Here is a 13,235-nt window from a genome sequence, read left to right on the forward strand (position 1 = left end):
ATGAAGGGGGGGGGGGGGGGGGGGGAGTTATATTCCTTGGTCTTTAAAATATCAAAAGTTCAATTTGAACCAGTTTTTAAAAATGCATGTATGGTACTTTTTCCAGGATAGTACTGTTCTTCCTGTGCTATGTTGATGTTTGTAATCATGGCAGAAGTCTGTTATCTTATCACCCTTTATTACTGGTCACAGTTGTGTACAATTGTGTTGTGGTTTGATTTCACAGTTGCTAATAAACAAACAAAAAAAAATCTACTTCCCTGCAATTATTCGATCATTTTACACAGAAACCCAACCATTACATGGAGGTGGGAGTTTAAAACCAAAAATAATCGTAACCGCACAAGAATTAGCACATAAGAGAACCTTTGTGGTCAAAAAATAAGTAGAACACAAATATTTTGTGGACAAATAGGCAAACTGTGCACATCTTTTTCAAAACTGCAACATGCCATTGTCAAAACAAAAATGACTTCTTGTGCACAAACATCACTCTGTTTAAAGAAACGTGTATTTGTGCTTAAGTGCCACAAGTTATTTCGTTGGCACAGTATACCAGTTCCTTAAAAAGATAAGATTTTCCCCATGTCATATCTGAAGCTCCACCTTTGACCTCTTACAATACATCAAAAAATCCCTCCACTTTAGAGCAAACAGCTACTTTGAACAAAAACAACGTGTGCGTGTGAGAAAGTGTCATTCCTCTCCTGCTGTGTTCATCAGCTGATGCTCCTCCACCAAACACAGCTTTTGCCCCACAAAAGACTAAAAAAGGTGACGACAAGGAAAGAAAAAGCACGTTCACTTCTTTCACTCGTACTCTGCGATCAGAACCATCATGCCGACGCCGAACAACAGCGCCAGAATCTCCATGAGCGACTGGCCGAAACTGGAGCGACCGGCCAGGAGCTCCGGGAGGACGGTCACTGTGGCGATGTAAACAAAGCCGCCCGCCGTGAAGGGCAGGATCCAAGCGGTGGCGGCCGCGCCCACGCCTTCGGCCAGCAGCGAGCAGGCGGTGCCGGCCAGCGCTCCCAAGGCGGTCAGCAGTTGCAGATACATGGCCTGAGAGGGAAAAATCGCAAGTTAGCGACCGGAAGTATGGAAAGTAGGTCGCCGATCGAATGGAGGTCGCCGATCGAATGAAGCACCTTCCTCTTGGTGCATCCGGACTGAACCAGGATGGCAAAGTCTCCGATCTCGTGCGGCACCTCGTGCAGCAGGATGGTCACGGTGGTGATGGCGCCCACTGCTGGATTAACGAGGAAAGACGCGCCGATGGCCAGGCCGTCCGTGAAGTTGTGAGTGAAGTCGGCCGCCAGGTTGAGGTAGCCAGACACCTTGATGTCTGCAAAAAACAAAATAGAAATCAAATTGTTTGACTTTGATCGATGGAATCGTTCGACTCACCTGCACTCTTCTCCACCTTCTTTTTGGGTGCCTTCTCTTCACCGTCACTGTCCTTCTCCTTGACACCTTACCAAAAAAATAAAAGTGAGCTGGGTCGACTGGGAAAATTTCCCCGCGTTCATCTTACCGTGCGAGTGTCCGTGCGAGTGGCCTCCCTTCATAAAGCGCACAAACTTCTCCACGATCAAAAAGGCCACGATGCCGCCCAGCACCCAAAGGCCCACTGACATCATGTTATCATGAGCGATGCCTGCAGAACGACATCACGTTAGCGCAGTTTTGACCTCTGAGTATCAAGCAAGTCGAGTCAAGTCATGATTTGAGATGTCACACAATCTTGCTCAAAGTCAAGTTGAGTCTTTCCATTGTTCCAAGTTATGGTTTGAGTCTGAGTTACCGTGCGAGTGGCCGTGGCCATGTGATTTCTCGGCGGTCTGCGTGTTGGCGCCGTGGTGCGAGTGCGGCGCTGCGTGAGGGGCAGAAGCGCCTGGTCAGTTTTAAACGTTTTCTGCAACATTTGGACAGTAACAATTGCAAACGTACCCAGAGCGTGTGGAATGAGGTGAAGGAAAGCGTCGCCTAGCAGGCCTCCTGATGCAAAGCTCAGCAGGACCTTGAGCAGGTTCTGGTGCTGGTCGCTGTTGGACTGAACTGGGATGAGGAAAAGGATGAGGTACGGCGCGGCGCTAATCAGCAACGTGGCGGAGATGGCCTGAGGGCGAAGATGGACGGTTGAGAGTTAGGGACTGTTCTCAAAGCCAAAGTGGGAAGGTCGAGGAAGGTCTGGCCTCTTACCTGCGTCCACAGCTCCATCGTGTCTCTCTCCTCGTCGTCCATCCCCAGCCCTTCGGCTGTGAACCAGTCAGGCCCGTGAACATGGTCTCCATGGTGGTGGTGCGAATGACCATGGTCATCAGCGTGCGCATGGTCTGAAGGTACAACAAAAGCCATCAACAAACAATTCATCAGTACCAAAAAAGTCGTTTTCAATTTCAAAAAGGTCGACGACGACATCGTTCCCGCTCCTGCAATAGGGTTAGTTATTAAATCGTTTAACAATACCGGATAACTGTCATTAGTAAAAACAAAAAGATTTGTTCAATTCAATTATTCCATTCAACGATGGAATAATTTAGCATGAGCCCTCACGAGGTCATTGGCATGCCACCTCAGCATCGTGTGCATTGTTCGGCATTTTCTTGGTCAGTGGCATGCTCGTGTTCATCACCATGTCCATGGCCGTCGTCATCGGCGCGAGTGCGCTCATCGGCATCATCATCGTCTCGCCCGTGATCGTCGGCATCGCTTTGTACGTGGTCGTCGACCTGCTCTTGGTCGTCCTGATGCCCGAGGTCTTCTTCGCGTTCAACGGTGTGGACGTGGTCGTCTATGTGCTCATCATCAACCTGCTCTTGGTCATCGGCATCGCTTTGTACGTGGTCGTCGGCCTGCTCTTGATGGCCGAGGTCTTCTCCGCGCTCATCGGTGTGGACGTGGTCACCGGTGTGCTCATCAACCTGCTCTTGGTCATCGGTATGGTCTAATTCATCTTCACGCGTAAGGTCATCGGTGTGTTCGTGGTCATCGGCTTGTTCATTGTCATCGGCATACACATGATCATCGGCGTGAGTGTGGTCCCTGGTGTGCCCATCATCAACATGCTCTTGGTCATCGGCATACACATGATCATCGGCGTGAGTGTGGTCACTGGTGTGCGCATCATCATCATCATGCTCTTGGTCATCGGCTTGCAGATGGTCATCGGGTTGCAGATGGTCATCGGCACGCTCATCGCCGTCAGCGTGCGCATCGGCGTCGGAATCGTCGTCAGCCTGACCATAGTCATCAATCTGCTCTTGGTCACTGACATATTCATGGTCATCATCATGACCACGGTCATCAACGTAATCGAGGTCCTTGGCTGGTTCTTGGTCACTGAAAAACTCATCGGTGTGACCCTGATCATTGCTTTGAACTTGCTCATCATTTTGCTGCAAGTCATCATCTGTCTGCTCGTTATCATTCTGGAAATCATCATTGTCATTACCCTGGTCATCGGCGTCATCATTTTGCACATGATCGTGCCAGTGCTCGTGGTGCTCCTGCACCTCCTCCTCCGGCGGCAGATTGGCCTCGGCGCTCCATTTGCTGGCGCCGTGGAACATCTTCACCTCCGGGCCGTGTGAGTGGCTATGGTGATGGTCTTCATTTCCATGCGAGTGTCCGTGGTGATGATGCTCATCTCCGTGAGCGTGGCCGTGATGGTGGCCATGATGGTGGTCGTGCGAGTGGCTGTGAGCGTCGCTCAGGTGCGAGGCAAACAACAGCACGAAAGCAAATGTGGCCAGTGTCACCATCAGATGTGGGCGCTCCATTGTACTTACCTGGGAAAGAAAAGAAAATCACATGAATGAAAATAATTTCAGAAAACATACTACTTCTTAAACTATCCAACAGCTCAAGTGTCAGGACCTTCAACTTCCTCCTAACTACAATCTCAAAATAACACACTGCAACAGGCAGAATATTCAACGCCCTTCCACTAGATGGCAGTAGGTGCAACATTAAACTCCATATCAATTTATGGAGATTTTTTTTTCTTCCCAAAAATGTGTGCACATGTGCATGCATGCATGCATGCATGCATGTACAATCTGGAATGGTTGCCACCCAATCGCAATTGAGGATAAGTCCTGAAAAGGGGGGAAGGGGGAGGGGGGTCCAACTGAGTTATGTAAATGCACTACAATTCCAAATGTGTATAAAATGGTAATTTGGTGGGGAAACTGCTTTGGCAACTTCACTTCCAGAGATACATTCCTTTATGGTTCTCCAAACAACCACAACGTTCATCGAATAGAAAGAAGTAGCAAGTTGTATTGCATCACGTTCTGTTTGAATTGATTTTCTGCAAGAAAGTGCAGACAAGGGTCTGCAGGCTTTAAAGTTTTCAACCTGACGTCAAAAAGATGCTTTTCAAGTTTGGATTCGGAGTTTACTTTCTCGTTTGACGCCCCAGTCGTGACCGAGTAAGCAGATTTAGCTCCTGCCTGACTTTATCACCACTTAAGCTGGAAAACAAATATATATAAAAGGAACGCGAGAATGAACGCAGCATCAGTTGGGGGCTAGGCAGCGAACCAGCCCAGCTAACAGCAGAAGTAGCACCAGCTAAATTAATATACAAACAAAAATTGTTGCGGATACATACCAATGGTGCACCGGTTGCCTGGAAGTTTGTTTGTCTTTTCTGCATCGGAGAAACAGGACGCAGCTTCGCCTCGGAGGATGTATCCTACCTGTAGCTATGCTAGCTGCTAGCCTAGACGTGGCATTCGCACAAGTCCTTAAATCTCGCGGGAAGACATCCTGATTAAGAGCGCCCGCCCCCCTTTTTCGCTCTTCGTCTGCAAGTATTAGTACATGACAGAATTTGTGCAATCTTTTGAATTATAAAGTGCTACACAAATATGTTTTAAAACGTTGGAGACACAGTCCGCCGATTATATAAAGCAAGAGCCGCTTTAATTAGTGTCTCGGGTTGCTAACAAGGGAAAGTGGGGGGTGGGGGGAAGTGTAGGGAAAGCCTCGCGAGATGTTTTCCTGAGGATTGTTTGGAGGCGTATCCTGTTTGTGATTGTGACGTCACAACACAAGCTCAAATAACCTGGCAACGAAATAAAATACGAAATAATAAGATAAAAGCATATCACAAAACCATGAAAAAGAATAAGAATAAATAAAATGTCACCCACTGGAAAACAACGTTATAATCAGAAGAAGCAAACCTTTTAGTTTTTGTCAAATATGCTTGTGATATTTAATGCATTCAACACGTGAACCAGGTGTGAAGGACACTGGGACGTTTTATAAAAATACTTCCTTGTGTCTTATCAGTAAAGTAGTGTAGCTCCGCCCCCCAAGTGCACAGTTGAGCTCAAGAGCACGATGAACAACATCTTGACGTTGCTGCTCGCCTTGGCCGTATGGAATGTACAGGACGCATCTGCAGGTTAGCTTGCCTTTACTTGTTTTAATTTTGCCTCGATTACACATATTTACTCCCGCTTTAGTTTATCCTCGAAGTGCGCAAAAACACGCAGTTTCAGTTTCACTTTGCTTCGCTAACTTACGGTAATTTTCATACCCCACTAAAACATCATTTTGTCGTTGTTTAAAAACTAGATGTGCTAGAGACTTTTATTTGGGATCAAAAGTGGAAAATAATAAACCAGGGGTCACCAACACGGTGCCAGCGGGCACCAGGTCGCCCATGAGGACCGCATGAGTCGCCCGCAGGACTGTTATAAAATTAGCTCGAATAGCGGCACTTGTCAGTGAGCTGTATCTATTTATTTTACAGTCAAACCTCGGTTTTCGAACGTCCTGGTTCTTGAACAAATCGGAATTCGAACAAAAAATTCGGGAATTTTCCTCTTCGGTTGACAGTGAGCGCCCGGCGCGCTACGGTTACGCGATGGGACCAAATTAAGCTCCCTGCTCACTGAGGTCCATTAAAATTTTGTAAAGTACATCAGGACTTTAAAAATATTTTCCAAATTCTAGCGACGGCTCTGTCACAATAATGCGACCAGCGCGGTGCAGTTGCACGGTCGGCGAGGCGCTACTGTTGCGCGTTCGGCCGTGCGCTGCAGTTGCGCGATCGGACAAAATTAAGCTCCCTGCGCACTTAGGTCCACTTAAATTTTGGAAAGTCCATCAGGACTTTAAAAATATTTTCTAAATTTCAGCGACGGCTCTGTCACAACAATGCAACCAGCGCGATGCAGTTGCGCGATGGGCGACGCGCTACGGTTGCGCGTTCGGCGGTGCGATGCAGTTGCGCGATCGGACAAATATGCGCAAATTAAACAATGCTTAAAAAAGGCGGGGGGGGTCTTGAAACGGATTGAATGTTTTTCCACTATTTGTAATGGGAAAAATAGATTCGGAATTCGACCGATTCGCTTCTCGAACCGCCTTCTGAAACGGATTGTGGTCAAAAACCAAGGTTTGGCTGTATTTTTGCTATTCTTGTTAAAATTACACTTACATGTTAACTGCAAATGACAATAATAACACATAGTGAAAGCCAAATTGAGCAAATTGGCTATTTCAGAAGTGTATGTCAAATTGGTAGTCCTTTGCCTTAAACAGTACCCAGGAAGTAGCTCTCGGTTTAAGAAAGGTTGGTGACCCCTGTAATAAACACATTGGACTGCTAAGCTAATGTGAAGTATTAGACTTAAAGGTTGGAATTTGTTTTGGACGTTTGTCTAGAAATGAGTGGCTGTAAATTATGCAATCCCGCTCATTTTCTTTACAGCACTGTGTTCTTTTTATCGATATATACGAACAAACTCGCCCATTAAAGGCAGTTGTATCATTTCCTGATACGTTCATGCCGAATTCCACATGTACAGACATACATTCCCTGAAATACTTCATGACGGCAACTTCCGGGGTGAAAAACTTCCCCGAGCTTGTGGGCACGGCTGAGGTGGACGGCGTCCAGGTGGGCTACTGTGATAGCAACATTCGGTCGGCGGAACCCAAACAGGAATGGACGCAGCAGCTGGTCCGGGACTATCCGAATCACCAGAAATGGTACAACTTCAGGTGCTCAGACAACCAGCTCGTCAACAGGAAATTCCTCAAGGATTTGAGTCAACGGTTAAACCAGTCTGGAGGTGAGCCGTGTTCAACAAAATTGACTCGAGTATAACGCCTAAGCCTGTGCCTTGGCCGCCAGGCAGCCACGTTTTACAGAGGATGAGCGGTTGCGAAATTGACGATGAGAGCGACGAGGTCGTGGGCTACAACCAATTCGGCTATGACGGAGAAGACTTCATCGTGCTGGACCTGGAGACGCTGATGTGGACGGCGCCCTCCCCGCAGGCCTTCACCACCAAGCTTATTTGGGACACGCAGAAGGAGAGACTGGAGTACCATAGACACAACTTTAAAGTCAAGTGCCCGGAGTGGCTGAAGATATATGTGGACTATGGGAAGAGTGTCCTGCAGAGAAAAGGTGAGGTCTGACGCCACTGATGTTCCCCACACGTGTGACTCATTCTCACCTCTGCTCGTCTCCCGCAGAGCTTCCCTCGATGGCTCTCCTCCAGAAGACACCCACCTCGATGGTCTGTTGCCACGCCACGGGCTTTTACCCCAGACTAGCCATGATGTTCTGGAGGAGAGGCGGCGAGGAGCTCCATGAACATATAGAACATGGCGAGCTCCTGCCCAACCATGATGGAACCTTCCAGATGAGCGTGAACCTGAACGTGTCAGCTGTGCCGCTCGCTGAGTGGCCTGAATACGAGTGCGTGTTTCAGTTTGGTGGTGTCAAGGAGCAGCTGGTCATCAAACTGGACCAAGACGCCATCCAAAGCAACTGGAGTAAGTCCATGTGCATAGAAATGACAAAGTAGGAAACCTTCATAACGCAAAGAACGAGCTCAACTTTCACTTTCAGTTCCTCCCCAAAAGGTTCCGGCCAGTGTGGTCACCGGAGGCGTGGTCGGGTTACTGCTGAGCCTTCTGGCGGCCGCCGCCGTGGGATGTTACATCTGGAAAAGAAATGCTGACGGCGGTGAGAAGAATGTGTTGTCAGAAAGATAACAAAGTTCAAAGTCTGTTCATAGCTGTTTATTGTTTGTCTCATCATTGACTGTCAGCATGACCATTTTCTTTTTGTTTTTGCAGAATTTCAGGCTGTTGACGGTGAGTGTTGATTAATTTGATAGTGGACATTAAATTGTGGGCTTGTGTCAAAACCTTCCATGAACTGCTGCATATTCTATAATTTCATCCTCAGTGGGCCCGGAATTCGCCCAATCCCACGTTGGAGACTGATCAGTGAGCCCTTGAAAAAGAACGGCAGGACCAGAACTTATTACAAGACAAGCTAGCCCGCTAAACCAAATCAAAATGAGCCCTAATGTTGTGTGGTTCTTTTCCAACACAAGTTTATTATTTTACATTTTTCACTTGTCTTATTAGTTTTTTCCCCTCTGTCACGGCTCGTCCCTGGTTACTTTATTACCGGGGTCTCAAACTCCAGTCCTCGGGGGCCGCATTCCTACATGTTTCCCTCGTTAAACACACCTGATTCAATTATCAGGCTCCTGCAGAACGTGAGGATGAACTGATCATTTGAATCAGGTGTGTTTAGCGAGAGAAACTTGGAAAACATGTAGGAATGCGGCCCCCGAGGACTGGAGTTTGAGACCCCTGCTTTATTATGTCTGTATGTTACCATGGTTTCTGTTCGCTTCGCCCCTCCCCTCCTGTGTTACCTCACAATCAATGTAATCACAGTCACCTGCTTCTTGTTACCTGTCTTGTATTTAAGTCCTGTCTGCCACTCACTCCCCTGTCAGATCGATGATGTCTTCTTGTCTTTTGTTTCTTGGTTCCTGTCTTTGTCAGTTCTGTTTCGGCTAGTCAGTCAGTCTGTCGGTTGGTCCGTTAAGTTATGTTAGTTTGCCGGTTCTGTTGGTCTATTCCCCTTATCCTCCCTTCCAATTACCTTTTCGCTCAATAAACTGGTCCAAGCTGCATTTGGTCGCCCTGTTCCTTTCCGATCCTGACAGAACGATCCGACCACTTCAGCGACGAGCGCCTGGACCAGTCTCCTCCACCAGCTCCTGCCGCGACGCCCGATCCAGTCCGTCGTCGGAGCTTGCTTCAGCGCCACCGGGTCCGCGGCCGCTGTCGGACTTCGCTCCAGCGACGCCGGACCCGCGGCATCCACCGGAGTTCCTCCCGGCGCTATCGGCTCCACGGCCGCCATCGGACTTCGCTCCAGCGACGCCGGACCCGCGGCCGCCATCGGAGTTCCTGCCGGCGCCATCAGACTCACGGCCGCCGTAGAGTCTCACCCCAGCGTCCCCGTACCCACGGCCGTCGCCGGACTTCGAGCCAGCTGCGCCAGACCCGTGATCATCCCTGACCCCGCTCCCACTTCTGCGGCGCGTGGTGGCTCCTTCCGCTGCGCACAGCTCCGCCTTCCGAATGCCGCCGATTGCGGTCCGGACTCTCCGAATTCCGCCAATTGCGGCTCTGGCTACCCCGAATGCCGCCGATACCGCTTTAATAGTGTCTCGGGTTGCAACTAGGGAAAATTTGGGGGGTGGGAGTGTAGGGAAAACCTCGCGAAGTTTTCCTGAGGATTGTTTGGAGGCGTATCCTGTTTGCGTTTGTGACGTCACAACACGAGCTCAAATAACCTGGCAACGAAATAAAATACGAAATACGATAAAAGCAAATATAAAGCAAATCACAAAACCATGAAAGAGAATAAGAATAAATAAAATGTCACCCACTGGAAAACAACGTTATAATCAGAAGAAACAAACCTTTTAGTTTTTGTCAAATATGCTTGTGATATTTAATGCATTCAACACGTGACACTGGAACGTTTTATAAAAATACTTCCTTGTGTCTTAATAGTAAAGTAGCTACGCCTCTAAGCTCACATTTGAGCTAAAACGATATTACGTGCAGCGTACTTAGGAGGAAGAGCACGATGAAGATCTTCACGTTGGTGCTCGCCTTGGTCCTCCAGGGTGTGCAGGACACATCTGCAGGTTAGCTTGCCTTTACTTGTTCTAATTTTGCCCCGATTACTCATATTTACTCCCTCATTTTTTTATCCTCAAAGTACGCAAAAACACACAGTTTCACTTTCACTTTGCTTCGCTAAGCTAATATGAAGTATTCGACTTAAAGGTTGAAATTTGTTTTGGACGTTTGTCTAGAAATTAGTGGCTTTAAATTATGCAATCCCGCTCATTTTCTATATATGCGAACACATTCGCCCATTAAATAAAGCTGTGTCATTTCCTGGTACGTTCATGCCGAATTCCACATGTACAGACATACATTCCCTGAAATACTTCTTCACGGCAACTTCTGGTGTGAAAAACTTCCCCGACTTTGTGGGCACCGCTGAGGTGGACGGCGTCCGGTTGGGCTACTATGATAGCAACATTCGGTCAGTGGAACTCAAACAGGAATGGATGCAGCAGCTGGCCCGGGATTTTCCGAAACACCTGAACTGGTACAACTACAAGTGCTCAAATTACCAGCTCGTCTACAGGAAATACCTCAAGGATTTGAGTCAACGCTTAAACCAGTCTGGAGGTGAGCCGTGTTCAACAAAATTGACTCGAGTATAACGCCTCAGCGTGTGACTTGGCCGCCAGGCAGCCACGTTTTACAGAGGATGAGCGGTTGCGAAATTGACGATGACAGCGACGAGGTCGTGGGCTACAACCAGTACGGCTATGACGGAGAAGACTTCATCGTGCTGGACCTGGAGACGCTGACGTGGACGGCGCCCTCCCCGCAGGCCTTCACCACCAAGCTTATTTGGGACACGCAGAAGGGGAGACTGGAGTACAACAGAGACCTCTTTAAAGTCACGTGCCCGGAGTGGCTGAAGATGTACCTGGACTATGGGAAGAGTGTCCTGCAGAAAAAAGGTGAGGTCTGACGCCACTGATGTTCCCCACACGTGTGACTCATTCTCACCTCTGCTCGTCTCCCGCAGAGCTTCCCTCGATGGCTCTCCTCCAGAAGACACCCACCTCGATGGTCTGTTGCCACGCCACGGGCTTTTACTCCAGACTAGCCATGATGTTCTGGAAGAGAGGCGGCGAGGAGCTCCACGAACATATAGAACATGGCGAGCTCCTGCCCAACCATGATGGAACCTTCCAGATGAGCGTGAACCTGAACGTGTCGGCGGTGCCGCTCGCTGAGTGGCCGGAATACGAGTGCGTGTTTCAGTTCGGTGGTGTCAAGGAGCAGTTGGTCATCAAACTGGACCAAGACGCCATCCAAAGCAACTGGAGTAAGTCCATGTGCATAGAAATGACAAAGTAGGAAACCTTCATAAGGCAAGGAACGAGCTCAACTTTCACTTTCAGTTCCTCCCCAAAAGGTTCCGGCCGGTGTGGTCATCGGAGGCATGGTCGGGTTACTGCTGAGCCTTCTGGCGGCCGCCGCCGTGGGATGTTACATCCGGAAAAGAAACGCTGACGGCGGTGAGAAGGATGTGTTATCAGAAAGATAACAAAGTTCAAAGTCTGTTCATAGCTGTTTATTGTTTGTCTCATCATTGACTGTCAGCATGACCATTTTCTTTTTGTTTTTGCAGAATTTCAGGCTGTTGACGGTGAGTGTTGATTAATTTGATAGTGGACATTAAATTGTGGGCTTGTGTCAAAACCTTCCATGAACTGCTGCATATTCTATAATTTCATCCTCAGTGGGCCCGGAATTCGCCCAATCCCACGTTGGAGACTGATCAGTGAGCCCTTGAAAAAGAACGGCAGGACCAGAACTTATTACAAGACAAGCTAGCCCGCTAAACCAAATCAAAATGAGCCCTAATGTTGTATGGTTCTTTTCCAACACAAGTTTATTATTTTACATTTTTCACTTGTCTTATTAGTTTTTTCCCCTGTGTCACGGCTCGTCCCCGGTTACTTTATTACCGGGGTCTCAAACTCCAGTCCTCGGGGGCCGCATTCCTCTGTTTTCCAAGTTTCCCTCGTTAAACACGCCTGATTCAATATCAGGCTCCTGCAGAACGTGAGGATGAACTGATCATTTGAATCAGGTGTGTTTAACGAGGGAAACATGTAGTAATGTGGCCCCCGAGGACTGGAGTTTGAGACCCCTGCTTTATTATGTCTGTATGTTACCATGGTTCCTGTTCGTTTCACCCCTCCCCTCTTGTGTTACCTCACAATCAATGTAATCACAGTCACCTGCTTCTTGTTACCTGTCTTGTATTTAAGTCCTGTCTGCCACTCACTCCCCCGTCAGATCGATGATGTCTTCTCGTCTTTTGTTTCTTGGTTCCTGTCTTTGTCAGTTCTGTTTCGGCAAGTCAGTCAGTCTGTCGGTTGGTTGGTTGGTCCGTTAAGTTATGTTAGTTTGCCGGTTCTGATGGTCTATTCCCCTTATCCTCCCTTCCAATTACCTTTTCGCTCAATAAACTGGTCCAAGCTGCATTTGGTCGCCCTGTTCCATTCCGATCCTGACAGAACGATCCGACCACTTCAGCGACGAGCGCCTGGACCAATCTCCTCCACCAGCTCCTGCCGCGACGCCCGATCCAGTCCGTCGTCGGAGCTTGCTTCAGCGCCACCGGCTCCGCGGCCGCTGTCGGACTTCGCTCCAGCGACGCCGGACCCGCGGCATCCACCGGAGTTCCTCCCGGCGCCATCGGCTCCACGGCCGCCATCGGACTTGGCTCCAGCGACGCCGGACCCGCGGCCGCCATCGGAGTTCCTGCCGGCGCCATCAGACTCACGGCCGCCATCGAGTCTCACCCCAGCGTCCCCGGACCCACGGCCGTCGCCGGACTTCGAGCCAGCTGCGCCAGACCCGTGATCATCCCTGACCCCGCTCCCACTTCTGCGGCGCGTGGTGGCTCCTGCCGCTGCGCACAGCTCCGCCTTCCGAATGCCGCCGATTGCGGTCTGGACTCTCCGAATTCCGCCAATTGCGGCTCTGGCTACCCCGAATGCCGCCGATACCGCTTTAATAGTGTCTCGGGTTGCAACTAGGGAAAATTTGGGGAGTGGGAGTGTAGGGAAAACCTCGCGAAGTTTTCCTGAGGATTGTTTGAAGGCGCATCCTGTTTGCGATTGTGACGTCACAACACGAGCTCAAATAACCTGGCAACGAAATAAAATACGAAATGAGATAAAAGAAAATATAAAGCAAATCACAAAACCATGAAAGAGAATAACAATAAATAAATTGTCACCCACTAGAAAACTGTTAGAAGAAGCAAATCTTTT

At 48.8% G+C, this 13,235-nt stretch overlaps 3 protein-coding genes and 1 long non-coding RNA gene across 7 annotated transcripts; 2 read left to right on the plus strand and 2 right to left on the minus strand.

Moving 5' to 3' along the window:
• Positions 1-161: 161 nt before the first annotated feature.
• Positions 162-4,942, minus strand: LOC148380169 (zinc transporter Slc39a7-like). Of its 2 annotated transcripts, none has more exons than XM_088364947.1 (9): positions 4,622-4,942; positions 2,639-3,794; positions 2,206-2,339; positions 1,954-2,122; positions 1,808-1,876; positions 1,538-1,660; positions 1,411-1,476; positions 1,152-1,348; positions 162-1,065 (listed from the first exon to the last, which is right to left on the minus strand). In XM_088364947.1, the coding sequence occupies exons 1-9, from the start codon at positions 4,664-4,666 to the stop codon at positions 811-813; spliced, it is 2,214 nt and encodes a 737-aa protein (XP_088221073.1). In that variant the 5' UTR covers positions 4,667-4,942; the 3' UTR covers positions 162-810. The 2 variants fall into 2 exon arrangements, with proteins under 2 accessions (XP_088221073.1, XP_088221075.1); XM_088364949.1 differs by having other exon boundaries at positions 3,458-3,794; positions 4,622-4,919.
• Positions 4,943-5,288: 346 nt separating this feature from the next.
• LOC148380170 (major histocompatibility complex class I-related protein 1-like) lies at positions 5,289-8,975 on the plus strand. The gene is made up of 7 exons (XM_088365007.1): positions 5,289-5,422; positions 6,834-7,100; positions 7,163-7,441; positions 7,510-7,812; positions 7,889-8,005; positions 8,119-8,136; positions 8,231-8,975. The coding sequence occupies exons 1-7, from the start codon at positions 5,359-5,361 to the stop codon at positions 8,266-8,268; spliced, it is 1,086 nt and encodes a 361-aa protein (XP_088221133.1). The 5' UTR covers positions 5,289-5,358; the 3' UTR covers positions 8,269-8,975.
• LOC148380171 (uncharacterized) lies at positions 8,046-13,096 on the minus strand. The gene is made up of 3 exons (XR_015854974.1): positions 12,410-13,096; positions 8,945-11,738; positions 8,046-8,278 (listed from the first exon to the last, which is right to left on the minus strand). It is a non-coding gene; the product is annotated as an uncharacterized LOC148380171 (long non-coding RNA).
• On the plus strand, positions 9,118-13,124 carry LOC148380172 (major histocompatibility complex class I-related protein 1-like). Of its 3 annotated transcripts, XR_015854958.1 has the most exons (8): positions 9,118-10,004; positions 10,294-10,560; positions 10,623-10,901; positions 10,970-11,272; positions 11,349-11,465; positions 11,579-11,596; positions 11,691-11,922; positions 12,086-12,440. XR_015854958.1 is itself a non-coding variant. In XM_088364986.1 (7 exons), exons 1-7 carry the CDS (start codon positions 9,944-9,946, stop codon positions 12,830-12,832), a joined length of 1,404 nt encoding a protein of 467 aa, XP_088221112.1. In that variant the 5' UTR covers positions 9,118-9,943; the 3' UTR covers positions 12,833-13,124. The 3 variants fall into 3 exon arrangements, 2 of the variants coding, with proteins under 2 accessions (XP_088221112.1, XP_088221113.1); XM_088364986.1 differs by lacking the exons at positions 11,691-11,922; positions 12,086-12,440 and adding an exon at positions 12,474-13,124; XM_088364987.1 differs by having other exon boundaries at positions 11,691-12,440.
• The last annotated feature ends 111 nt before the right edge of the window (positions 13,125-13,235 follow it).

This window comes from Syngnathus floridae, chromosome 21 (assembly GCF_059516105.1).
Source record: "Syngnathus floridae isolate MCC-2025c chromosome 21, RoL_Sflo_1.0, whole genome shotgun sequence".
In the NCBI taxonomy this organism is placed as follows: Eukaryota; Metazoa; Chordata; class Actinopteri; order Syngnathiformes; family Syngnathidae; genus Syngnathus; species Syngnathus floridae.

What these genes read in the sequence shown, in the direction of transcription:
- LOC148380170 (XM_088365007.1), top strand. Translation starts at nt 5,359, where the DNA reads ATGAACAACATCTTGACGTTGCTGCTCGCCTTGGCCGTATGGAATGTA. An exon ending in TGTACAGGACGCATCTGCAG is followed by an intron (nt 5,423 to 6,833) that starts GTTAGCTTGCCT and finishes CCACATGTACAG; the next exon opens with ACATACATTCCCTGAAATAC. An exon ending in ACGGTTAAACCAGTCTGGAG is followed by an intron (nt 7,101 to 7,162) that starts GTGAGCCGTGTT and finishes CTTGGCCGCCAG; the next exon opens with GCAGCCACGTTTTACAGAGG.
- LOC148380169 (XM_088364947.1), bottom strand. Translation starts at nt 4,666, where the DNA reads ATGCAGAAAAGACAAACAAACTTCCAGGCAACCGGTGCACCATTG. An exon ending in TGACGACGGCCATGGACATG is followed by an intron (nt 2,340 to 2,638) that starts GTGATGAACACG and finishes TTGTACCTTCAG; the next exon opens with ACCATGCGCACGCTGATGAC. An exon ending in CTCGCACGGACACTCGCACG is followed by an intron (nt 1,477 to 1,537) that starts GTAAGATGAACG and finishes TTTTTTGGTAAG; the next exon opens with GTGTCAAGGAGAAGGACAGT.
- LOC148380172 (XM_088364986.1), top strand. Translation starts at nt 9,944, where the DNA reads ATGAAGATCTTCACGTTGGTGCTCGCCTTGGTCCTCCAGGGTGTGCAG. An exon ending in ACGCTTAAACCAGTCTGGAG is followed by an intron (nt 10,561 to 10,622) that starts GTGAGCCGTGTT and finishes CTTGGCCGCCAG; the next exon opens with GCAGCCACGTTTTACAGAGG. An exon ending in GAGTGTCCTGCAGAAAAAAG is followed by an intron (nt 10,902 to 10,969) that starts GTGAGGTCTGAC and finishes CGTCTCCCGCAG; the next exon opens with AGCTTCCCTCGATGGCTCTC.